The 27,780-nt window shown below is 39.4% G+C and overlaps 1 protein-coding gene across 4 annotated transcripts in view; it reads right to left on the bottom strand.

Annotated features, from left to right (window-relative positions):
* WDR11 (WD repeat domain 11) overlaps positions 1-19,995 on the bottom strand; it is a 55,074-nt gene extending 35,079 nt beyond the window's left edge. Inside the window, exons 1-10 of one of the 4 annotated variants that reach the window (XM_049855025.1) lie at positions 19,562-19,995; positions 18,407-18,518; positions 13,645-13,798; positions 12,525-12,698; positions 10,904-11,090; positions 8,489-8,654; positions 8,000-8,114; positions 6,324-6,531; positions 5,970-6,073; positions 2,175-2,351 (exon numbers count right to left, since the gene is read on the bottom strand). In XM_049855025.1, the coding sequence (XP_049710982.1) occupies positions 2,175-2,351; positions 5,970-6,073; positions 6,324-6,531; positions 8,000-8,114; positions 8,489-8,654; positions 10,904-11,090; positions 12,525-12,698; positions 13,645-13,798; positions 18,407-18,518; positions 19,562-19,809 (1,645 nt within the window). In that variant the 5' untranslated portion in view covers positions 19,810-19,995. The remainder of the gene's footprint in view (positions 1-2,174; positions 2,352-5,969; positions 6,074-6,323; positions 6,532-7,999; positions 8,115-8,488; positions 8,655-10,903; positions 11,091-12,524; positions 12,699-13,644; positions 13,799-18,406; positions 18,519-19,561) is intronic. The other 3 variants (XM_049855026.1, XM_049855027.1, XM_049855028.1) reach the window with 3 other exon arrangements.
* Between the last annotated feature and the right edge of the window lie 7,785 nt (positions 19,996-27,780).

The following is a 27,780-nucleotide window of genomic DNA, read 5'->3' as shown; positions in this document are numbered from 1 at the left end:
TAGTGACTCTGCAAAACAAATATAGAGGCTCATTTTACATCTTTTACTTTGTTACTGCAATTCCATAAATTTAACACACAGTTTGATATTCACTGTATACCAGGCAACTGGCAATTTGGTATTTTCAATCCCCTGGTATACACTGAATATCAAATTGTGTATTGAATTTATGGAATTGTAATAACAAAGTGAAAGATATAAAATAAGTCTCTAAATTTTCAAGCGCCTCATATGCATGTGAAAGCTGGACAATGAATAAGGAAGACCAAAGAAGAACTGGTGACTCTGAATCATGGTGTTGGTGAAGAACACTGAATATACCGTGGACTCCCAGAAGAACGAACAAATCTGTCTTAGAAAAAGTACAGCCAGAATACTCCTTAGAAGCAAGGATGGTGAGACTTCATCTCATGTACTTTGGATATGTTATCAGGAAGGACCAGTTCTTGGAGAAGGACATCATGCTTGGTAAAGTAGAAGGTCAGCAAAAAAGAGGACGACCCTCAACGAGATGGACTGACACACTGGCTGCAACAATGGGCTCGGGCATAAGAACAATTCAAAAGGCTGGTGATTCAAACCCACCCAGGGGCTCCAAGAGAGAAAAGACCCAGTGATCTGCTCCCAAAAAGATTACAGCCCAGAAAGCCCTATGTGGCAGTTCTACTCTGTCACATGGGGTCGCTGAGTCAGAACGGAACCAATGGTACCTAACGACATATGCCAGTATAAGATAGCTTATTCTACAACGGAAATCTCAGACCTTGACAAACTTCTTATTATACAGCTATATATAATGTACATTGGAGACCTGGTGGCACAATGGTTAAGAGTTTGGCTGCTAATCGAGAAGCTGGCACTTTGAATTCACCAGCCAATCCCTGGAAACCCTATGGGCAGTTCTGCTCTGTCCTGTAGGGATGCTGTAAGTCGGAATTGACCCGACAGCAACGGATTTGGGTTTTTTTTTTGGTATTATAATGTACATCGTATATTCACACACACACACACATATATGTTATATATGTATATATGTACACTGATTAATCCTAATTAAAGCCTCCAAAAAAGGTTTAATATGAATCAGCAGTTTTTAAAGAAAGAAGCTGAACATTTATATTAGTCTAGGCCCTAGTACCACTGAACCTTAAAATTCAAATCACTTTCAGAGGACAGTAATGGAAAAAATGGGAAAATAATATTACTGCCAAATATTAATACCCAAATGAGTCTTTAGAAGTCAATAATCAGTCATTAAACTAACAGAGACATATTGATGACAAGATAAATGTGGTCACGTTTTCATATTTAAAAAAAAAAAAAAGAGCAATCATAAATCACGTGGCCAGAAGCCAACCAACACCATCATAAGAAGAAGTCTGAAATGTTCAAACAAGTAGACCATTTTCCAAAAATACTGCAGCATGTGTTTTAATCTTAGGTTTAACTTTGCTGTGAAATTAACGTGTCAGCAAGTTGAAACCCAGACTAAGTTTTCTATCTACAGCATAAAAAATAGCCAATTTTAGCCCAAAGGGCAAATCTTAGTTTGTAGAGACGACAGCCATTTTCAACAATGTTGATGATATAATTCTTAGAAAATGAAGAACACTGCTGTTGTAAACCTATTAACTCTGACTACTTTATTAGTTAACAAAGGCCCCCTACAAAATGCCACCAACAGGAAACGACTGGGGTTATCAAAGAAAAGACCAGGTCTAGGACTCAGCATCACAGGAACGGTCCTCCTGAAACTCTGGGACACAGAGCAACAGCAGCAGGGACATTACCCTCTGGCCTCGGGTAGATGAGCTATTACTGTGATCGAAAATAAACAAAAAGGCAGATGAAAAGGACAGAAAAGGTAAACAAAATGAAGAGAAATGATATCTGACGAATAGTATTTTGTACTTAACCTCTTCAAGCACTCTCAACTAAAAGGTTTTCTAGTAATTAAACAAAAAAAAAACCTGTTGCCATCAAGTTGATTCTGACTCATGGTGACCTCATGTGTTACGGAGTACAGCTGCACTCCACGGGGTTTTCTGTAGGGAAATAGATTGCCAGGCCTTTCTTCTGTGGTGCTGCTGGGTGTTCTAATAACCAGGCAACCTAAATGACTTATGAAGTGTAACACAGGCATGAAGAATCAAGAGAACAGGTCAAATACTCACCAACAGCAAGCAAGGGCTGATACATCTTGATATTTTTTGTGGTCAGTGGTGGGCACATACGGATAGCAAACTGTGGCGAGGGCAGTCCTGACAGCAGTCCTGTCAGCAGGAACTTGAGGTGGACTTCCTGCAGGATGGAGCCTTTGGGAGGTTCTTCTCCAGCAATTGCACTTTGCCCTGATTTGTAATAAAAAATACAATATACTAATTATAACATACGCTGACTTTAAAAATCTAAAGAAACTTTTTGAAGGGAATACACTTTAAGTCTAGAAAAAAACTGTAATATAGCATGCGAGGGGACTATAGCCATTAGGGACACAATGGTTCTGTAACTGGCAGTTGGATTTCAATCACATTTCCTAATACCTTAAAGACAGTTTACTCCAGAGTACTGCTATCTAGACTTCAGGGACCTATGTCTTCTAGGAAAGAATGTTTTAACCAAAATTCCTGGTGGAAACCCTGGTGGCGTAGTGGTTAAGGGCTACGCTTGCGAACCAAAAGGTCGGCAGTTCAAACCCACCAGGTGCTCCTTGGAAACTCTATGGGCAGTTCTACTCCGTCCTCTAGGCTTCAGAACAGATCCAGAGGACCTGGGTTAGAGAAGCGCTTCTGTGCAGCTGGATGCTGCTGCAACACACTTCTGCTTCACTGCCTTTCTAGACGGTAACTTTTCTAACTGATGGACTGTGTAAACAGCACATAAAATTAGTGCCGACAAACAGTACGTTCAAAGAACTCATTTATGGTTTCTGATACAAAACCTTCTTAATGTGTCAATGTAAATATAAAATTTAAGCTTTACAATACTTTAAGCAAAAACCAAACCAAACCCACTGCCGTCAAGTTGATTCCAACTCATAGCGACCCTATAGGACAGAGTAGAACTGCCCCATAGAGTTTCCAAGGAGCACCTGGCGGATTTGAACTGCTGCTCTCTTGGTTAGCAGCCCTAGCACTTAACCACTACGCCACCAGGGTTTCCTACAATACTTTACATATATATAATATACAAATATGAATAAACACAATATAAACTGTTACTGTCAATAGTTAAGTGGCATTACTTTCAAATACTTAGATTATCAAGTCTCAAACTAAAAATGACTCCAATAAAAAAAAAAATCTAACACGATGTGAAAATGAAGAGCACGAAGAAATTAAGACTGTTAACTAAAAAAAGCTACACAAATTTTTTTTTATAAACCACTATTGAATATTGAGATTAACATGTCAAAAATACATAATATGTGTGTATATATGTTTATACATACATACACAAAGTATATACACCCACATATTTACACTGTGAAAGGGAAAATGTAAATAATTATTAGTAGTGGGTGATGGGATTATGAATATAACTTAATGAGGCTGTAAAGTTTTAATAAAAATATTTTTGCTAAATCCGTAAGATATGTATCGTATTTTTACACAAATAACTTGCCCCTTCTACATTTGTGTGCCCTTCACTCCCTCCCTCCACAAGATATTTTTATAAGCATGCTATGCCAATTTTTTTTAACAGCACCATGTGAAAAAAACTGGCATAGTGGCTATTTCAAAAATACCTCAAGGGGAGAAGGAGCGGCTGGGAAACAAATACAGGAGGCGGGCTGTATTTGCATAAAATACGGTAGAAAAAGTGGCCATTAATTTAATCCAATTAAAATAACCCCTTAAGATTAGCCATACAATCGATATCAATCTTTCTGCCTAAATTTAGTACCGAAAATGGGACATAAAGGAATGGGAAGCTTAACCGGTAGGCACCACGTATAACCCGTTGCCGTGGAGTCCATTCCAACTCATAGCGACCCTACAGGACAGGGTAGAACTGCCCCATACGGTTTCCAAGGAGCGCCTAATGTATACCGACCCTATTAGCTTGGTGCTAACTGCTGGAAATGGCCACATTTTCCTTTAAGCTTCTTCCATAAGAGGCAATTCACAAAGTAAGACACATTAGGCCTTAATAAGCAGCAGCCTTTACCCAGTGAATATAAATTAGGCCTCTGTATTTAACTGAATTGTTTTCAATTATCACTAAGCACATGCTGAATTTCAAACTAAAAGTTTAATTAAAAGTTTTAATTAAAATGTTTTCAAGTAACAAAGCTTTATTTAATACTTTTAAATCAACTACGTTGTCAAGAACTACTCTACAATCTGTACCATTTTGTCTCTTAAAGAGTGTAATTTATATCTCTTACAGCATAAAATTTCAACCTCTTACAGGCTTCATACTACTGATTAGTTCTGCATGTCTGTTTGTAATTCTTTTCACTTTAATGTCTTATATTAAGTATAGACAAGGTCAATTAACTCAGAATTGTGTTATCGATAGAATGAATTTTACAAAACAAACGTGAGTCTAAACTTCCTCATGTGGATTTCCATCTGAAGGGTGACTAGAAAGAATTTTAAATGTACAAGTTAGCACCATGGAATAAAAGGACTGTACAACTGGCAGGGACCATGAGAAATCCACAGCCTGGAGAGGTCTGGGTCTTGCCCAGGACAAGAGAAGAGCAGCCAGGGCTGGAAGTCACTTCAGGGCTAACGGCCCAGGCTCCAAAGCCAGGATGGTGGGGTTCACATTTTGGCTCTTCCACTTACTGACTGGGTGATTTGGGGGAAGTTATTTAATCTCTCTGGGCCTCCGTTTCCACATCTATAAAATGGAGATAATAATATTACCTAACTTGCAGGTCTGTGGGGAGGAAACACATAGATGATTTGGCCTAGCATAGTATTACGCACTCAATAAGTGTTAACTCTGATTAAGACAATTAATAAGGTAATGTGTTTTCTAATATATTATCTATATAGCATTTAGAAAAACCTACTGAAAAATATCCATTTTCAACTACGTTACGGAAGAATAAATGATATAGAAAATACCTTATAAACCATAAGAAACCATAATTTTAAAAGAATCAGACATCAAAATTGTTTGGTATATTTACTCATTTCAACCCTACAATTTCAACTTGTATAATATCTGAAATCACAGCTCCTCATTCTTTCTTTAACATATACTGTCCCCATAATAATTTAACTTTGACACAATATCTTATCTGCAAATAAACATTTGTTAAAAGAACCTCAAACATGAAAATAAGGAAATTTACATGCAAAAAGGTTAAAATAATTTTTCTAATATTGCTCAGTTACTTTATTCCTTCAACAAATCCTTACTGACCAGCTAGAATGTGCCGGGCCCTGTGCCAAATGCTGAGGGATACAAAGTTGAATAAAACACCGTCCCCGCCCTTGTGTGCACAAGTAAAGGCACACTTACATGCAATACAGCTGATAACTATCAGGGACCAAAAAAGGAATATCTAAATCAGGCTTGAAAGATAAAGAAAGCAACACGTGAGCTGCATTCTGAATTATGAACAGCAGAAAGAAGGAAAGGAGGCGAGGATACTCAATTCCTGGCTGAGGGGGTAGCAGCATGGAGGCAGTGGTAGTGGGGCCTGGCTCAGGAGGAACACAGACCGAGGATCCAGGTGCCTAATTTCCTCTCTTTCTTGAGATCACAGAGTCCCTCATAATTGAACATTTTTTAATTCCAACAACTATAAAGCCTATCTATGCTTCCTCAGGCACCTTTATGCTTAAATGTTTTATACTCCTCTGACTTATTTAGGAAAGAATGGTTTTACATTTTAGTTTTCTCAAGTATTACTTTGACTTTATAGTAACTGCAAATTAGTGACTCTATTCGTTTAGTCCTTCAAAAAGCATAACTAACATGCAGGTGAGAGAAAGGCAAAAGCTTACCAATCATGTTATCTAACGAAAGGTCGGGCAGCTTATTCTGCAGCACTCCTACAGGGATTCCACAGAAAGACACCGGGGAGTACAAAGGTGACACTCCAGAGCTGCTGCAAACGCACAGGAAGTAGATGGTTTTACATACTTGAAACCTGCCTCATAGGTCAGTCATTCAAACTGTTCATTCCAGATCATGGCATCCTGTCTATTTTTATAATATTTATTAATCTTACCCAAAGGTAACATAGGTTACATAACTCTGTAATAACCTAAAGCCTTAATTATCACTTTAAAAATATTTTTAAATGCTTCTGGTAATTACAAAAAAAAGAGGAAAAAGAAAACACAAAGAGATCCTACCGGTTCACTAACCTGTTCCGGGAACCACGATTACAAACAGCAGACTTCAGTTCCCATATCATGACCCTCCCGTCGCTGACTATGAGGGCAGCCGCATTCTCGTTGACAGGACAGCACACCATGCTGAATGGACGAACAGTTTTTGTCACCCTGATCGCGTCGCACTGGCTTCGTAAGTCATAGGTCAGCTCCTGAACAGGGTCTGGGTCTTAACATAAAAGTGTTTTCTTTCAAATATCAGAAAGCAACCACATCAGTATCACTACTATCTGCTTCAACTTAAATAAAAGCCCAACTAAAAAAAAACCATTCCCTCACTAATGCAAGATCTGTCAAGAATGGCTTCACTTTTTTAAATTATTACCAATGTCTCCAGAAAATAAAGATAATTCACTTAACAACAGTACATACAAAGTTTAATCTCTCAACAACTATGCTCAAGATAGCTTATTTTTAATATTTTTAAAATGAAGAAAATTGAAAAAGGATCAAAGGTGATACATGATTATAAAGAACATCACACTGCAGACCATCATAATTTGCAGTGGTCTATGATAAACCTAAAAATAACTGTCCTTCACAAGAGATGTGAAATCATTTTTGCCTTTACAGAGTACATCATTTCACAAAAACATTACTTCTATTGTCCAGGATAAGATAGTAACTGATAACAGAATGCCCTGGAGACTTAGTAACCTATGTCACCGTACAATGGAAACTCTCAAAGCAGAGGGGAAAAGCCAAAGGGGTGTAATAATAAAGATATATGTCATGGATTGAATTATGTCCCCCCAAAAATGTGTATATCAACTTGGTTAGGCCATGATTCCCAGTATTCTATGGTTGTCCTCCATCTTGGGATTGTAACTTTATGTTAAAAGGATTAGGGTGGGATTGTAACACCACCCTTACCCAGGTCACATCCCTTGATCCAATGTAAAGGGAGTTTCTCTGGAGTGTGGCCTACACCACCTTTTCTCTTTCTCTCTCTCTCTCTCTCTCTCTCTCTCTCTCGAGAGAGAGAGAGAGAGAGAGAGAGAGAGAGATAAAAAGGAAAGGGAAGCATGCAGAGAGTTAGGAACCTCAAACCACCAAGAAAGCAGAACCAGGAGCAGAGCACGTCCTTAGGACACGGGGTCCCTGCATCTGAGAAGCTCCTCAACCAGGGGAAGCCTTCCACCAGAGCCAACAGAGAGAGCAAGCCTTCCCCTGGAACCGACGCATTGAATTTGGACTTATAACCTACTACACTGTGAGAAAATAAACTTCACTTTGTTAAAGCCATCTATTTGTGGTATTTCTGTTATAGCAGCACTAGATGACCAAGACAATATACAAGGTTGGACTTGTGCTGAAGACTAATTTGCAAAAAAAAAAAAAAAAATGGTAACAGCGATTTGGCCCATGGACACAGTCAAGAAGGAATTAGAAAATATTACTTTCTTTGTTGTATACAGGAGGTACACTGTTATAAAAAAAAAAAAAAAATTATATAAGACCAAGAAATTAAAGAAGTCTTGGGCTGGTACTTTTTTATGCCTTTTATTGAAACCATTTCCTAATACTTTCTCAAGGCTAGGATAATCATTAACTCTGTGGATTGGCTGGCATTTACTACATGAAGCCTTATAAAAGAATTCCAAAGAAAAATATAATTAATAATACTGTGAACTCACCTGGTTCCTCATTTGAAGTGCTGCCAATACTATTATAAGATCTTCGAACACGTAAGGTTATACAACCGTTTTCATGTAGGCAAAATAAACCATCACGCTGAAAGCAGGGTATTACCTTAAATAGAGGTATTTATTTTTTAAAAACATAATAGATTAATAGAGTGTATACTGTGATACTCAGAACTCATAATTAGGGGATGTGGGCAAAAAAAAATGCATAATATTAAATGAACACTTAAAAAATTTGTATGTAATCCAAAACTCTGCCTTGACTGATATAACTTAAATAGCTCAGTAATATCTCCTGATAGTCAAAAGAATTTCCAGGACAAACTGAACCAATCGAAAGTACAGGAAGATAAGGAATATAAAATAAGATTGTCAAAAAAAGGAAGTAGAACAGAGAACTTTTGCAAGATTAGGGTTTATCTCTGATAAGAGCTGAGTCGTAATTAACTTCGGGGAACGTAACTTACAAACTGCAGGTACCTGTAGGAACGGAACTCCTGTTCGCTCTATTGCAATCACACCCACTGTCTGATTCACCTCAAGGTCAAGGATTAAAATCTCTCGAGGATAGAGTAACAACATGTGATTCCTCTTTGAAGGCAGATATGCCAACTGAAGGCAATCATTGAGAGTTATGAATTCAGCACTGAAAAAAGTAAACATTTACTGAGGCATCATGAAACGAGTCAAACATATCATTCGCACAAGAAACAGCTAACCAAGTATTGAATTTTGTACTTTCCACATTAAAAACTGTCAATGAGAAGGTACAACTACTTTCTGAAATGGCCAGTGCAGGCTAGCATTCAAAACTTAGACTGCCACTACCTGCCAAAATCCAAATTATAATGAAAATATTGTATGCACTGGGTATAGTCTTCAGTGTTTTATATTTCTGAAAAATTTAAAGCAAAGCACTAAGCATTATGTCTGTGATATGAGATGTAACAAGTACAAGTAACTGGCATTCAAAGGGCAGTAGTTTTATTTTTGTTTTGTAATTAAAAATCTAGACAGACCACTAAAATGAAGACTCAGGATTAAAACAAAACATTCAAGGTATTTAAGCAGCTGGACTATGAGTCAATGATACTAACTATCTGCACGGCCTTGAGCTAGTCACTTCCCCTTCTTCACCTGCAGTTTTCTCAACTAGAAACTGAGGGGCACACCACCCCATCTCTACTTAGGGTCAGCTCCCGGTCCCTGAATCCAATGGTGCTTCTACTCTGCCCTCATTCACTCTTAAGCTGTGGCGAAACAGTCTTCAACAAAGTCGTGTATTTACTCATTTATATCACAGCATTTCCTCCAGAGCAAGTAGGATTGGTCCAACTACATGAGGATTGCAAGAGACTCAAAGAATCTCAGAAAACCATTTTGCTATTTGTGATTAACGGTTATATATAACCACAACCATTTTTATATTATCTACCACCAGGAATAGATGTAATAATCATGCACTATTTTCTTTTTATAAAGCTTTATTAAAAGCTTTTGAAATTTAAAAATAAATCTAGAGGATTAGAAAGAGAAGGACTTGGATTGCATGAAAATCCTGGCCCTACCGCTTCCCACTTGGGGGAACTTGAGTAACACATTTAAAACTATCTGGGACTCAGTTTCCTCATATGCAAAATGTGAAAAGTATTACTACCCAAGATTGTAGTAAGATTACATTTAATAATGTAGGTGAAAGCACCCAGAGCAGTTCTAATTGAAAAGATAATTTATTTTCTAAAAACTCAAGATGCATATGTGATTCATGTGAGAGAAAATATGACACATATAGATTATAACTTATAAAACTATTAATACTATAAAATAATTATTTATAATAGGAAATCGATGAAAATTAATTAGAAAGTTCTCCTAAGACATTTAAGGAGCAATCTTAAACCATTTCGGCAGAAGATAGGGAATAAATTAGTGTTTTCAACCAGTGTATGATTCAGTACACAAAATTTACACACAAATTCAGAATGCATTTACAAAGCAATTTATATTTTTACCATATATTTTTCAGATAGTTATACACAAAATCTAGACACCAAAAAAAAAAAAAAAAAAACTACACAAACAATCATCTAATTTCAGTGTCACAAATCAAATCTTATCTCATCAAAAATAACGACTATAAAAACAGAGGCCAAAACACCAGCCAGCAGGATAAAAACGTCAGAACAATCATAGCTCTAGGTAAAAGAGAAAACCACTTCTAATGCACACAATTAATCACTTATAACAGAATTTTATTCAGTAGCAATTTCTCAAAAAAATAATAGCCAGCATTTATTATTTTAAGTACTTAGGTTATTACGTGTATTAATCCTTACAGCACCCTATGAAATGCCTTAAAACCCTATTTTAAAGATTAGAAGACAGAAATTTGAGTGCTATTAAGGAAATTTCTCAGTCATGCAGTTAGGGCTTCCCCCAGAACCGTGGTCCTTAACCAGGAGGGGAAACGTGCTCACCTGCATGGGAAAATCACCCATAACGTACCGGTTAATGAGACAGGACTGCATCTAAGTCAGGGAGATGTATCTGAAGGGAAAACCCAGCTGCCGTCTCAGAAATTTAGTGTATTCAACAGCCTCAACATTAGAATCTTCATTTCATATTATCAAAAATAAAACCAGAAGTCAAAAATTTTATTCTATAAAAATCAGTGGGGGCAATTCTGCAAAACTAATGGAAACAAAAATCATGTTAAATGCTCAATCTCCTCTACTAAGGAGGCTACGAAGAATATTTTTTCTTTCATAAATCCAAAAATAGAAATGAGAAAGGGTGTGATGAGGAAGAAATCAATCTTAATACATTTCTTAAAAGGATATTATCATATCTGGTAAACAGAGGAAGGTTGGTGTTCATTTTGCACTTATAACTTACCTAGGTTTCTCTTGAGTGATTAAAATTTTCACTTTATTAAGTGCCTTTTGGGCACCTGTGGCTGCAGCCAGCTTGTTATGAGCTGGGCTGGAGTGTGGGCTGGATATGTATACTTTTTTCCCGGGGCCAGAGGGCGGCTTGGATGGAGAGAAGTCGGAGATGAACACAATACCCTCACTGGTGAGCACTATATGGAAAGAAACAAAACTCTGATTAAAGTTTAATCATGTTTGGCACGGAGTTTTCTTCCAACACAATTCTGAGAGCAAGGTAAGGATAACAGTAACATAGAACTGGCAGCATTCTGTGCTCCAAACACGGTGGGAATGTTCCCCAAGCCGAGCAGAAACACGTGGTCCATCACAATTCATCAGAGGCCTCCAAGCTCAGCATCCTCATTACTGTTTTATATCAAAGACACCAGAAGGTTACTGGCAGAAAGAACAAATGTTTGCTCTTTTAAATAAACTCAGTGCACGAACTTTCATTAAAAAACCTCTTCTTATTGCATCCCATAATTTCAAATTTCAATGACTTTTCAGAATAAAAAATTTACAGAGGAAAAAAAAGGCCCGCATATAAGAGGTTCTACATATGATAATTAGCTGAGTTCAAATATTTGTTTTGCTATACTAAAGTTTTTATGATTATCATGAGCTACTAAGTCTAGATACATTTCCTTTTTCTTCTTAAGCAACAGATTAAGTCTTAGATTGTGTAAAAAGTGTCCTTTTCTATTTACATTTAGGGGACAAAGTGAGGGTGCAACAATGGCTTGCTAAGTCTAACAAAAATATTCAAGGCAGGTGGCACCACATTTAGTGGTACCTAGTCTTCCTTTTTACGAGTGAAACTCTGTGAAGGCAGGAATCCTTGTCTTGCTTCACTGGTCTTCCTTTTTACGAGTGAAACTCTGTGAAGGCAGGAATCCTTGTCTTGCTTCACTGGTAGATCTCAGGGCCTCAGAACAGGGCCTGACATGTAGTCTAAGAGCTCAAGGACTATCTGCTGGATGACTGAATAAACTAGGTTATTCTAAATAATTTAACCACAAAAATATCTTTCTAAAAGTCTAATTTTTAGATTGGTCGCTCAGTAAAATAGCAAAAACACACCGGTAAAAACAACCTCTGCAAGAAAAAAAATCCCCTTGGGCTTATTCTGTTCCTTAACTACATGCATCTATTTATGGAACTCAACTAATGGTATAAATTAGTATAATTTTTTTTCAAAAGGAAGAACTTAATTTGGTCATAGACTAAATAAAACCTTTAACTCAAGTTCTTCATGTGTTTCAAGAAAAACAAATTTAATTATGCCAGAATTACAGTATCACAGCAACTCTCTCCCTGGCTAGTCTAATTCTGTTCACAAATTGAACACAGTGAAGGTGAAGCTTGCTGACTCAGACTTCTAACTATCAAACTACTCTCAAATGGTGTGGGCTGTGATTTAGTATCTGTATACAGGGGCTACAGATCCATGGACTAGATGTGCTTCTCCACGTTGCTCAGTCATTTTAACGTATTAGGTACGTAACATACAAATATATGACTTATGTATACAACACTAACTGTATTATAAATGCTTTCCTTATTTTACACCAGCAAATACTACTCACATGTTAAGTGTGAGGGATCAAAAGGGTCAAAAGAAAAAGAAAGAATGTTATCTGCATAGCTCTTCTTCCAGAGTTTGGTGCCAGTGTCTGCGTTCCACAGCACAATGTAATTTGGCGGGTGGATAGCCAGCAGTAAGTCCCGGGAAGCATCCTGATTCCACAACCACTGCACATCTGCAAAGACCAAGCAAATAAAGGTAAAATCCAGAAACCATCCACTTCAAAAAACTTTGCTAATTTGCCCTTAATATTTGTTTTTTTTAAAAAACGTGGTCCTTAAAATCTTAATCCCTCCAAAATGTGATGTGTGTGTATGTGTGCATGTGCGTGTCTGTCTGTGAGAAGGCTGTATTAATAAAGTTAACTTTATATAAAAATAAGCTGTCTGGTTAAAATCTCAAGTTTGAAATTTTCTAGCAATTTGAAATATAACTTCAGAGAAAATAAAAAAGCAATTTGCATTAATAATTACTTAAAACTTTATAAAATCAACATGTCAAAGACTCTCCTAAAGATGGTTCTGTGGAATTACTAATTGGGACTTTGTTGTTTTTTCATGATTTTTCATTACAACACACTAGATAAAGATCTAGTTCAATACCTAGCATACATTAAGTACTCAGTAAATATTTTTTAAATAACTGAGGAAACTATTCAGACAAAACCCTTGAGTCTAAAGAATACTGTTCTGGCTTTAGGTGAGAACCATAAATAAATAAACACACAAACCAACCAACCATCTATGTAAAAATGAGAATAAAATCTTGATCATCTCTGTGAATAGAAGAAAGCACCAAAGGTTAATTCGAATTAGCAGTTCAGTCAAGTTTTATGGCTTGTAACAGCTTAATTTTTCTCACGATGCAACTTGACAGAGGCTGATGTTAACGTGTGTTGCCAAAGCACAAATGAGCTATTAGGAAATATGACCAGAGATGTACTGATAAAAGAAAGTCAGTTTCAGTTCAGAAAACAGGCTCAATGCAATCATCAAGAACAGATGACTGGGTGACAGGAAGAGCTAACTGGGAAGTGATGAAATCAAATGAACAAAAAGTGACAGGCAACTCCGAGAGTCAGTGAATCGGCACACGTGCTGCGTGGAGCTGACTTTCCTCACCCTGGATAGGTTTGGTGTGCTCCTGGATTTCACACTGAGCTACTCCCGCTGCTACATCCCAAACGATGATCTTCCCGTTGACATCAGCAGAAGCTAAGCGCAAGGAATAGGGTGAGCCAATGTTATGGTGATAATTTTCCCTGGCCCATTTGACCTAGTATCAAGAAGAAATCAAATCAAGTAAATACTCGCAGCAGATGAAATGAAACGTAATTTTCCCAAAACAACCAGAACTTAAAAATTACATTATAAGAATATTATTTAGTATGAATAAACAGGAAACTGGATTCCATCTTGAAAGTTATACATTTTTATTATTTATAGTATATTTTTAAAGTTGTAGTTCATATTTTTTTAAACACCACAAAGTCCTTGCCTTTAAGATACAAAAAATGATGCCTAGCTTTAATAATCTATGAAATTCAAGTTAAAAGCTCCAGAATGCCATGGAAATTCATTTTCCTAAAATTTAATTATGATACCAAAAAACCAAACCCATTGCCATTGAGTCGATTCCGACTCATAGCAATCCTATACGACAGAGTAGAACTGCCCCACAGGGTTTCCAAGGAGTGGTCGGTGGATTCGAATTACCAACCTTTAGTTTAGCAGCTGAGCTCTTAACTACTGTGCCATTAGGGCTCATAGAACACCTAAAATCCTAAATTGCTAAAGAAAATGTTCTTCTGTATTCTATTCTCCCAACTAAGAGAAAAGGACTTATGGATAGAAAAAACTTTGCTGGGGGAAAATTAGGAAAAAAAAAAAACACAAAACTTGGGTTATTTTTCTTTTACAAAATTGGAAAAAATGCAAGTTTTTTTTCCTAAAAAAATTGTATCCCTTCATACCTCTAAAAAAAAAATCACAAGAATAGAATTTGTAAATAAAGAACACAAGAATTCTAGGACACCAGCAGCTGGTTAAATTCCTGAACAGTCAATATCGACACAGAAAGGAATAAAGTACACAGTCCTTGCCATATGCCAGGGCCTTCCTATCTCAGCACCTGCCTTGTTTTCTTCAAAGCATTCACCAGACAATTTGTAATCAATCAATCAATGTATTTACCTATCACCAACCCACAGACTGTAAGCTGCACAGGGCAGGCTTTGTTTACATTTCTATCCCCAGATATTAGACGGTACACAAAGCTGGTGTTCAACAAATGAACTTAAACACCACAAAGACTTCAAATATATACATACATATATATATACACACAGACATATATGTGTATACACACATACATATAAACATAAGCACACATAAACACATGCACACACACCAGCGTGTGTATGCATACCCACACATGTAATGCTGAGGTGGGAAAGTAAGCTAACCAACTGCAATAGGTAACCATGAAAAAGGGAAACAGGAACGTTTTCTGAACTTCAGTGTTAACAAGCCTACAGTTTTACTGTATAATAAACTTAGCTTTTCTTCAGGCCAAAAAGAAAATTTAGTAAAATATGTGTATATATATATGTGCATGTACATATATGCAATACATGTATATGTTTGAATGTGTATCTGTGTATGTGTATATATTTCTGATGAGTGTGTGTATATATATGTGTGTTTTTTTTTTTTTAACCCCCCAAAAGGGTATATATTTAAAAAAAAAAAAAAACACTAAAAACCTAGACACATCATTGTCGAACTCCTGAAAACCAATGGCAAGGAAAAAATCTTGAAGTTAGCAACACAGAAAAAGATACACTGTATACAAAGAAACAAAGATGAAAATTAGAGCACTTTTCCCATCAGAAGTTACACAAGCTGGAAGACAGCACAGTGACATCTTTAAAGTACTAATAACCAAACCGAACCTGTTGCTGTCGAGTCATTTCCAACTCATAGCAACCCTACAGGACAGAGTAGAAGTGCCCCATATGGTTTCCAAGGACCACCTGGTGGATATGAACTGCCGACCTTTTGGTCAGCAACCATAGCTCTTAACCACTATGCCACCACGGTTTCCAAAGTACTAATAGGAAAAAAAAAAAGGTTAATCCAGACTTCTATACCCAGTGAAAATATCTGTCAAAAACAAGGTGAAATAAAGACTTTCTCAGATAAAAGCTGAGAGAATCAACTAACATCAGACATGTACCTCAAGAATTTAAAGAAAGTTCTTCAGGCAAAGGAAATATAATACTAAGGTGAAACTTGGATCTATACAAAGAAATGAAAGCTCCAGAAATGGCTAATTACAAAAAAAAGAGGTAAACAGAAGGCATTTTTGTCAAAAAAAAAAAAAAAAACCTACACCTAACATCAGACTTACTAGTGAAAGACCAAATGCTTTCACTGTTCTATTAAACATTGTACTAGAGGTCCTAGCCAGTGTAACATTGCAGGAAAAAGAAATAAAAGACGTACAGATTATAAATGAAAAATTGTCTTTATTTGCAGTGACACGACTGTCTATGTAAAAAAATTCCAAAGAACCTACAAAAATACTACTAGGTCTAATAAGTGAGTTCATGAAGATCACAGTACACAGGTCAATATACAAAAATCAACTGTAGTTTTCCCTACCTCACACCATATATAAAAATTAACTCAGAATGGATTAAAGACATAAATGCAAAAGCTAAAACTATACAACTCTGAAAAGATGCTCAACATCACTAGCCAAAAGGAAATGAAAACCTACACTACAGTGAGATACCACTTCATACCTATTAGGATGGCTATTATCAAATAATGGAAAATAACAAGTGTTGTCTAGGATGTGGCAACATTCCAAAAAAAAACCCATTGCTGACGAGTCGATTCTGACTCATAAACCAAAACCCACTGCCGTCGAGTAGATTCCAACTCACAGCAACCCTACAGGACAGAGTAGAACTGCCCCCATAGAGTTTCCAAGGAGCACCCAGCGGATTTGAACTGTCGACCTCTTGGTTAGCAGCTGCAGCACTTAACCACTACACCACCAGGGTTTCCTCTGACTCATAGGAACCTTCAAATAATGCTGCTGAGAATGTAAAATACTGTAGCCACTTTGGAAAACAGTCTGGCAGTTCCTTAAATGGTTAAACATAGAACTACCATATGACCCCATAATCCCACTTATAAGAATGTGTGTGTGTGTGTATACATATATATATATGTATACACACACACACAGGGTTGCTTTGAGTTGGAATCAACTGGATATATATATATATAATCACAAAACATATAGTATAATATATAAACCTCAAAAGAAACACATACGTTCATAGAAAAATATGTACATTAATGCTCATCACACTATTTTTAATAGCCAAAGAGTGGGAAATATCAAAATGATCATTAATGAACAAAATGTGGTAAATTCATACAATGGAATGTTATTCAGCCATAAAGGAGCGAACTACTGATACATGCTACAACATGGATGAACCTTGAAAGCATGTAAAGTTAAAGGGCCCGTCACGAAAGACCACATATTCTACGAAATTTACATGAAATGTATGGAATAGGCAAATCAGTCTACAGAGACAAAAACTGGTTAGTGATCACCTAGGAATACAGAGGACTGGGGTGACTGCAAGACACAGGGTTTCTTTAGGGGGTAATGAAAATGTTCTAAAGTTGATCGTGGTGTTGGTCACACAACTCTGTGAATATACTAAAAAACACTGAATTGTACACTTTAAATGGGTGGATTTTAGGGTAGGTACAAATTATATCTCAATAAAGTTGTCACAATTCCACCTCTCCCCAAATATCATGACCTCAAGTCTCTATCTCCAACCTTGATCTTAAACATCAAATCGCTATGATTCAATTTCCCCAGGCATCTCAGACTCAGCACATGTTGAAAACTTAAACTCACTGATTAAATTCACACTCATTTCCTACAGTGGCAACCATAAACTCTGCAGTCATTCTGTTCTTTGCCTCTCCCTTAAATTGGTCACTAGGAGCTATCAAGTTTACCTCCTAAAAAAGTCCTAAGTAACTCTCCTTCATGCCTCTGCCTTATTTCCTGCCAAAATTACTGCAAAGACTACGGAATGATCTCCCTGCCTTCAGTCTTTCCTTTCTCCAACACATCCTCTCCACTGCAGCCAGGGTGCCTTTCTTCTAAAATGTAAATATGGTCCTATCAATCTCCTATTTCAAAATCCAAACTCCTTCGTAGTCTCATAAAACCTTTAGGTAGGTGAACCTCTCTGGCTGCCTCTTTTACCACTCCTTCAAATGCATCCCATCTTAGCCATAAAGAACTAGTTACCTTTGGCTACGTTCTTCCTTTTGCCTGCAATGCTCCCTGATTTTTCAGTTGGCTAACTACTGTTTAACTACTCCCTAAACTAGAAAGACTTCTGTGACCCTCCCCTAATCCCCACAACTAGGTGACATGTTGCTCCTTTGTTTTCCCACAGCATGTCATACATGGCTCACCTATCATACTGTGAATATTTGTGTGTTTTCTTTTTGGTCCTCCTCACTACACAGTAATTACCTGAGGGCTTTCATCAGCACACTAGTGCTCAAAACTAGTGGATAAATAAGTGGCACAGTAAGTGGCAGAATTAGTGTCTTCTATCAGCTTTCAAATGACCCAAGAACTAGTATTTCATAGCTCAGCCTGGATTCACACTAAGTCATACATTTGGAAATGCTAGCCCGCCCCAAAAGGATTATTATGTTTAAAAGCTATTCAACATTTTAAACAAATAACTTTATGAAAATATAGTGATATTTGAAACCGAAGAAAAGAAAATATAATGTACTAGGATCAAGGTGGGCTTTGACTTACCTTGACAACGTTAGCTTTGTGCTTTTCTAAAACTTGAAGAGTCTGGGCCGTGTTTGAATCGATCACTACCACAAGCGAATGACATCCATAAGCAATTAAACCTTGCCAGCCCCTAACAAAACAGTAACGTTAAAATTTAAAGTATATACATAAAAAAGCAAGACTTAACTTCTCTTGTCAAGAAGCATCCTAGATAAGTGACAAATCTAATTAAAATGTACTCCCATTAACAAAATTATTATTTTAAGCCCAGAGGCCAGTAGTTTACATCATCTCGTTGAAATAAAAGGTCTAACTCAGCTTATGAATGCTTGTTGGAATTCATTTTCCATTCTGCAAAAAAGGTTTTAAGAGACATGAACATACAGCCACGAGGATGTATAAAGAACTGGTGGAGTCGTCTATGTACTTGTCTTTGGGGGCACAGGCCTGGCCTTATTCAACTTTGAATCCTTAGCATCCACAAAGTGCGGGACGCCGTATGGGTGTCTGTGGCTAGTGGTAACCGCTTCAACCAGATAAAAAGACAAACACTGGACCCCAAAGGAGGTTTCAGTTCTTTTGACAGCATTATCAGGAGCATGTGTCTATTAATTTTTCAGAGCTGCAGTGTTGTTTCTACAGTGCAAAGATAAAAACTAAGAGAAACGAGCTGTTGTGGATGCGAGCGTCCTCCAGAAGATCCAGGAGAGAAAGAGGAGAGACGAAGGACAGGTGTGAGGACAGACAGACGCAGGGTCTGGCACGTCGATGAAGGGCACAGTGTCGGATGAGTCAAGGTGAGGAAGAGGGAGACGAGAAGGGGAAGAGACCGGGGAGAGAAAGCGGGACGGGGGCTGAGGGCAGGAGGAGGGGCCCCGAGGCTGGAGGGGCGACGGGAACGGGATGGCGAGCGGGAGGCGCGAGGAGAGCAGCGAAGAGCAACAAGGAAGGGCCGAAGGGGCCAGATGTGTCTGCACACGGACATTTCCACGTGCGCCATTTATGACTTTTATAACGACAACAGCAACAGCGTTTAAAAGAAAGTCTCCATCGTAGAGGGTGGCACCCGGTCTTGGCGAGACATAACGAGCCAAACGGGTGACACCTCTCCTTCCTTCCCTCCCCTCACAAACTTCGGCCGAGCCTGGGCGGCCTCGAGCACGTCGCCCTCACCAGTCCACCGCCGCCTTGTTGTGGGTGTTGAGGGCCCCGGTGAGGGTGCGAGCCGACACCTTGAAATTCACGGTGTAGGGCAACATCGCAGAGCCTGAACCCCGCCCTCCGCGCCGACCGGCAACCAGGAAGCGGAGGCCGCGGCGTTTCCGTCCAGGCATTGTCCGGGTGGCCCCGTGGGCGCCCCTGACGGGTTCCGCTGGATTCCAGGTTCCACCGCCCACGTGTACCGTCGTCTCGGATTCCATCGCTTCAGGGTTCCGTCGCCTCGGGATTCCGCCGCGCCAGCTTCCGTTGCCTTCAGGTTCTGCGGCTTCCAGGTTTGGCCGCTCGCCGCTCTGCGCAGGTCCGGGCAAGTGCTTGTCGGTAACACGTGCTGCTACCTCCAGTCCTGTCTCTTCTTCAGGTTGACACTGCGTTGGCTCTGTGCCCTGCTGGAAATCGTGAAAAGAAAGGGATAAATGTCCCAATTCTCCTTCCTGCCTTTGATTAGTTGACGTTGGGCGCCTACCAATGCCAGGCACTGTTGTTGACCTCAAGGGTGTAGCGATGAACAAGGCCCCTGTCTCATAGACTTTACAGAATCATGAAAAAAATGGGAATTAATTAAATGAAATGGAGAAAGAGAATTAAATGAACGGTCTGAACGTAAACAATTTCCAAAAAGTAGAGACCTGAGGTCTTGGAAACATTCCCTTGCACTTGGTGAAGATACAGCCCTAAACCTGAGGACTGAGCTGAACAGTGAATAAGGAAGACCGGAGAAGAATTGATGCCTTTAAATTATGGTGTTGGCAAAGAATATTGACTATACCATGGGCTGCTAAAAGAACAAACAAATCTGCCTTGGAAGAAGTACAGCCAGAATGCTCCTTAGAAGTGAGGATGGTAGGACTTCATTTCCCGTATTTGGGACATGTTGTCATTAGGGACCAGTCCTGGAGAAGGACATCATGCTTGGTAAAGTAAAGGGTGAGCAGAAAAGAGGAAGACCCTCAAGGGGATGGACTGATACAGTGGCTCAAGCATAACAACGATTGTGAGGATGTCACAGGATTGGGCAGTGTTTCATTGTGTAGTACATAGGGTCGCTATGAGTTGGAACCGACTTGACGGCACCTGACAACAGCAACAACAAAACCTGAGGCCACCTTACCTGTTGTCGAAGTGGCTTTCGTTTTTCAGTTTCTTCTCTCTCCACTCTCCAAATTGGAGTCAGTCTCCCCCTCCTTTCTTCTCAGTACTTGGTTTATACTCTTTTGCTACAGTACTTGACTCTATTCCTTTCCAACAATGATTTTTGCAGATACCTTTCTCTCCTGCAACAGATTGTTGGCTCCTTGATCCACAAAAGGAACCAAATACTGGTAATTTCTCCGTCAGGGGTCTTTGTATGCACGTTAATCACTTCTGAAAAACAGCTTTCCCACAGATCACATCCAGTATTCTCCAAGTTGTTAAAGCCAAAGAACACCTTTTGGCTCTTATTTGTCCCCTTAATTACTTGCTGTGTGGCTTACCTTCTTTTTACCCACACCCTTCCCTAATGAGGCTTTCAGTCTTCTTCAGAGATGCCCATAGCCACAGATCTAAGTAGATCACTCCCCTATTAAAATTCTGGGAGGCCTGGTGGCACAGTGGTTAAGAGCTCGTCTGCTAACTGGAAGGTTGGCAATTCGAACCCACCAGCTGCTCCTCGGGAGAAGGATGTGGTAGTCTGCTTCTGTAAAGATTTAGAGCTGTGGAAGCCCTACAGGGCAGTTCTAAACTGTCTTCCAGCATCGCCATGAGTTGGAATTTGACTCGGCAGCAATGTTTTTTTTTTTTTTAAAGAATCTTTGATACCTCCTGTGATAAAAACATTGATAATTGCCTCCTAAAATTCATTCTCCATACCTTCTTTCATAGGGACAGAACTGGCAATTTATACCTGGAAACATTGCTGCTCAATTAAAAGATTACATTTCCCAGCTCCTCTTAAAACTAGGTCAGGCCATGAGACTAAATTCAGGTCAAAGAGCTGTAAGTGGAAGTTCTGTGTACTGACCTCTGAAAAGCCCCTCTTCCGTGCTAATTCAATATTTATCCCCTCACCTTGTTGTTACCTACCAACATGCCTGTCTGGTAAGTAACCATGATGTAGTGGTTAAGAGTTCCACTGCTAACCAAAAGGTCAGCAGTTCGAATCCACCAGCCACTCCTTGGAAATCCTATGGGGCAGTTCTACTCTGTCCTATAGGGTTGCTATGAGTCGGAATTGATGGCAACGGGAGTATACTTAGATTCCTGGCAATGTAGTGGTCAAGAGTTCGGCTGCTAACCAAAAGGTCGGCAGTTTGAATCCCCCAGCTGCTCTTTGGAAACCCTATGTTCTGCTCTGTGGTAAAGGGTCATTATGAGTCAGAATCAGCTTGACAGTGATGGGTTTGGGTTCACTTTTTGTTTTTTGTTTAGTAGACTTAGAACTCCTCTCAAAAAGAAACCAAATCCTAGTCTTCCCTTCTCCCCAATACCACCCTTCTTGGCATGCCGCTGGTGCTCAATAAATGATCGATGCTACAGGAGCTCAAAATGCTCATTAAATGAGGTCAACTAGGCACAAGGTGACAGTGAGGATTCAATGCAAGAGCTCACAGATGGGGGAGGGCGGCAGGTAATAGGTCTTCCATCTCCCAGGTAAGAAAATGCCTCTTGAAGGAGGAGGAACTAATTAGTTTAAATCTGCAAACTACCTTGAGGACAGGAATATTGAATATTCAGGGCAAGGACAGATAACCAGCAGGGGTTGGGACAACAATGTGTCTCCCCTGGTACAAGAGTGTGCAATTAAGTATGTTAATGGATTTTTATGGCCTTCTCTGTAGCATCTGTCTTGGCCAGCGTGGAAGAGAGAATATTGGACACACAGTCAATGTCTTTAATACGACAGAGCCCATGCGCCTCTTTATTCCTGAAAAATTACCATTTCACCTCATGCCTGATGACATCACCGCCACAGCCTGGCAGTGTGGGCTCGGGGCATCTGCCACTGTGGCATCCTTTGCTTCCCTGAACAAGGACAACCTTGTTTCCCTTTCTTTTGAAGTTGGTGGAGACAAGAGCATGTAGCATTTCTGATTCCTATTCTGGTTGAAGCTGGGGCAGGGATGAGGACAGAGGGAAAAAATATATATCTGACTGAATAAACCACTTGAATTTGTAAATAAACTTTCCAATGTCACTGGTAAGTTGGCAGATAGGTTTGCCCCAGCATGGGTGGAGATGGTGAGGGTGAAGATGATGAAGTCAATAGCTTACTATTGAGCAGTCACGGAGTGCCAGGTACTATGATAAACCTTCTATAGGCACCATCTCATTTAATCCACTCAAACTCTAAGAGTGCATTATCACAGGTATCCTGTACAGGACAAAATTAAGGCTCACAGACTTCCCCAAGGTAGACACGACCATTTGAAGGCAGAGCCAGGGTGGGCACCCAGATGTGCCTGCTTGTGAAACTCAGGCTTGTAACTACTGACAACGCCACGTTGCTTTCCATGATCAATCACAATCCACAGGCCAGTTGGAATGAACTCCAGGTGCCTGGGAAGCCTGGGATTTTTTTTTTTTAAGTAGTTTCATTGAAATACAAACCCCATGCAATGCACCTATTTAAATTGGACAACGCAGTGGTTTTTAGTATTTTCACAGAGTTGTGCAATGTCACCATGATCAATGTTAGAACATTTTTATCACACCAGAAACAAACCCCAGACCCATTAGCAGTCACTCCCCATTTCCCCCAGTGCCCCCAGCCCTAGGTGACCACTAATCTACTTTCTGCCTTTATAGACTTACCTATTCTAGACATTTCACATAAATGGGATCATACAATATATGGTCCTTTGTGTCTGGCTCACTTCACTTAGCATGACGTTTTCCAGATTCATCCATATGGTAGCATGTAGCAGGACTTTATTGTGTGGATATACGGCATTTTATTTATCCATAAGTTGATGGACATTTGGATTGCTTCTACTTTTTTATTATTATGAATAATACTGCTGTGAACATCCATGTACGCATCTTTGTGTGGCTATATCTCTTCATTTCTATTCGATGCATACCTACGAGTGGAATTGATGACTCATAGGGTAACTGTTTTTAACCAGACTGCCAGGCTATTTCCAAAGAGGCTACACCATCTTACATTCCCACCAACAGTCTGTGTATGAGGGTTGCAATTTTTCCACATCCGCACCAACACTTGTTATTGTCTTTTTTATTACACCCATCATAGTGGGTGTGCAGTGTGTCTTATTGTGGTTTTGGCTTGCATTTCTCTGATGGCTAGTGATTTTAGGTATGTTTTTATGTGCGTATCAGCAGTTTGTATATCTTCTTTGTAGAAGTATCTATTTAGACTCTGTCCATTTTTAAATTGGATTATTTGTCTTTTCATTATTGCATCATAACAGTCGTGTATATTCTAGGTACAAATCCCTTATTAGGTATATGATTTGTGAAAATTTCCTCCCATTCTGTGGGTGACAGCAGGAACATCAAGGCACTTGGCTGAGCACACATTCCCAATAAGGTCAAGAGCTGTGGTCAAGGTCTTATTTCAAAAAATAAAAGAAGATAGCCCTGGCCTGGTTGTGGCCTGATTGTGCAAAGCAAAGGGAACACAATTCTGATGCTGACTTTTGTTTGAGACTGGATGTGCTCCCAGAAATAATGGAATTCGCCTTGGATTGTTTTATTTTATTTTGTTATTTTTTTTTCTCTTATAGTTTGTTTATTTTTGATGTCTGTTTTATTTCATTTCAACTTGAAATGGCAGGACTTAACGATGAGCAACTTGGGCACACTGGGGCGGTTCTCAAGTCCCGCACAAGTAAGCATCACGTGACCTTCACACTGGTCCAAATACCTTCCAGCCCACGTGCTTCTGTGTGCATAAGTCTGTGAAATCCACACACTGAAGGTGGTCCTGAAGAGGCTTCTGGGTGCCCTGTGATTACTAACACCGGATTTCATTTATTGAGAACTTATCCATGTTCTAGGCAGTGAACTAAGCCTTTTTCACTCTTCAGTCCTCACCGTGAGCTTTCTTCTTCTGGCCATAGGGAGTCATGGAAGGTTAGTATTAGTGATAGAAGGGCATTCATTGTGACTTTGGGCAGATTACTCGGCCTTGTTGAACAATCTGTCTTAGTCACCCGGTGCTACCTGCTATAACACAAATACCACAAGTGGGTGGCTTTAAAGAACAGACAATTATTTTCTTAACATTTCTGGAGGCTGAAAGTTTAAATGAGGAGCTCAGCCTTGTCAATTCCTTCCTTGTCGACAACCTTGGGCATTCCTTGGTTCCTTGGCTTGTCTCGGATCGTAGACGAGCCTCACGTGGTGTCTGTCTGCTCCAGTTTGTACTGCTCTTTTTATAACTCAGAAGTGATTAGGATCCACCCTACACGGGTATGACCCCAACTGACCAGTGGATTATATTACACTAGTTTACATCACGGAAAGTAATCTGCTCTACCCCAGGCCAACCGATTCAATCACGTGGTTAAATCATAACTGCCTGTGACCAGGATTTCAATACATATTTGGGGAGGAAACAATTCAATCCCTAACACCATCCCCACATAATTAAAAGCATTAAATTAGATAGTATATTTAAAAAGCCTAGCGCAGCACCTAGTCTCCTACAGCATCTTATTACTTGCCGAGAGAGCTGGGGCATAAATCTGGGCATCCTGTTTTCAATGACAGTGGTGGTCCCTCTAAACTATACCACCCTGAACTTGAAGAAAAACATTTTCCTCTGTAAGGTGAGACTTGCAAGAGAAGAAGTAATAAGGATTCGGATAAAAGTAGAGTTGGATTTGCTGCATCAGCCACCAGGTACCAAAACCACAGTGGCCAGCTTTAAAATGAGGATTTTAAGGGGATAAACACACTAGCATTTCAGCGCTTAGTGAACATCTTGACTAAATATAGTTGTAAATTCCTTAAATGTAATATTTCTTAGATTATATGAATACTAACAACAATGTCATTTTGTAAAATCTTTCTACATTGAATTATAACAGTATTGGTTACAACATTATTCATAACTGAGCAGAGGCCTGTTTTATTTTTCTTCTTTTCCTTTAATTACTACTCCATTCTAAAAAAAAAAGTTCTTAATATAGGTTCACAAATACTAATTACCACAATATTGTAGCTAAAACACCAGAAAATGTGACACAGTGGTTGACCGTAAAGGCACTGGCAGTAAACAACAGCGCGTACTTGTACTTCCTGCAGATGAAACCGCTCTTTATAATTGCGTAATAATGACAGCTCTGACCAGAGGGCATTAGAAGGTTCAAAAAATAAGTTAGCATAGAGTTTCAGCCTTGTAGGTATATTGATACAGTAAGATGGGCTTATGAAAAATGTTTTTGTTATCACTAACTACAAAAATAATAAATTTCTGCTGAAATACTGCACAAAAATTTTAAACAGTCATTTTGGTGTCACCTTTCTGACACTGTGATCTGGTGCAGTCCACATCCCCCGTCCACACGCCACTGTCATCACCTCTGAGCTGTGGGGCCTTAGCAAGCTCATGGGGACAAAAGTAACACGCCATGGTATCATTATAGGCGTTAAAGGACATACTATATGTAAGGTGCCAAACTAAAGTATGTAATCGGTAAATTGTAATTAATATAAGAGAGAGGAAAGAACACCAGGCTGGGAGCAAGGTGATCTGGGTGTTGGGTCCAAATCCGTTAGTTGCTGTGTGACCTTGGGAAAGTAACAGAAGCTTGCTGAGCCTCAGTTTCCGCATCTGTACAATGGGACTAATAACTGGTAAGGTAGCCGTGAGGACTAAATGAGGCAATGCATGCAGTAGAGTGTCTGGCAGGGTGTAGGGGTTTTTACTGTTGTCAGGAGGACAGAGGCCAGTCTGGAACTGTAGGCCATTTTGCTGGACTAACCTCTAGCTCACCCCCTGTACCAGGGGCAGAGCCCTGCTCACTGTAAACTCAGCCACAAGCGGGGATGTTAGGAGGGGTGAGTCCTCTAGAGCTGGGACACTTGACCCTGAGTGACCCCACTGCCACACTCCTGCCCTAGATCCTCCACTGTAATTGACATCATCCTGAGTATTAAGGATGGGCAGCTGGGTCTGCCCCTTCAGCCCCCAGCCACCCATTCTGCCCTTGTTTCTCTTTCCAGCAGCACAAAGCTCACCAGCTGACCTCCTGGCATGTCTCATTCCTGGGCCACTTGGATCCCATGGGCGTGTGTTTCCGCAGTCACTGGGTGTGTTAAAGGAACACTAAGCTAGAGGACTTTTTTATTTTGTTACTTAATCAGAACGTTATTAGTCCAAATAAACGATGCCTTAACATTATGCTCGTGGAATAGCTTTTCATAAATTAGATTAATCCAAAAGGGTGTTTCTGGTGTGTAATCACTACTTATGGAAAAAAAAAAAATGATTCTATTCACTTTCTTAACGTGCCAGACCTTGGTAGAGCTAGGTTTGTCAGACAATCTAACAGGTTAAAAGATCATGTCTGGTCTTTCACCGGAACCTCAGTTGTTTCGACTAAAGACAAATGTGAATTTGCCTGTTACTTTTTTTTTTGGATCTCTGAGGGTCATACTTTTGTTTCTGTCCGGGGCAAATGACTGATTTGTAACTCGGAGTCGGCCTATAAGAAGCCTGGGGTCTGGAGAGAATGAATCAAGAGGCCTAGGTACCCTAGTGGTTAAGAACTCTGCTGCTAACCAACAGCTCGGCAATTGGAATCCACCAGTCGCTCCTGCGAAACCCTATGGGACAGTTCTACTCTGTCCTATGTGAGTTGCTATGAGTCAGAATCGACTCGACAGCAACAGGTTTCGGTACCAGCATGAGCTCAGAGGACTCCAGCGCCCTAGACTGTACAGAAAAGGGCTTTGAGACTACCTCCATTGACTGCTCTTCAATATGAAGAGCAATATAGCAATATATTTTTTAAAAAGAAAAATTTATCTATAAAATTCATTTGCTAATGAAATTATTTTTATATTTACATATTGTCTCCTAGTTCTTATCCAAATGCAGACATACTTTACATAGTTGCATAACGTGCATACATTTTGTTAGCCTTTGGACAATCTATCATTGTTGGGGTTGTTGTTAGGTGCCGTCGAGTCGGTTCCGACTCATAGCGACCCTATGCACGACA

This window comes from Elephas maximus, chromosome 16, assembly GCF_024166365.1.
Source record: "Elephas maximus indicus isolate mEleMax1 chromosome 16, mEleMax1 primary haplotype, whole genome shotgun sequence".
Taxonomy (NCBI): Eukaryota; Metazoa; Chordata; class Mammalia; order Proboscidea; family Elephantidae; genus Elephas; species Elephas maximus.
The sequence above is the reverse complement of the archived record's forward strand: the minus strand, read 5'-3'. Positions and strand labels throughout refer to the sequence as shown.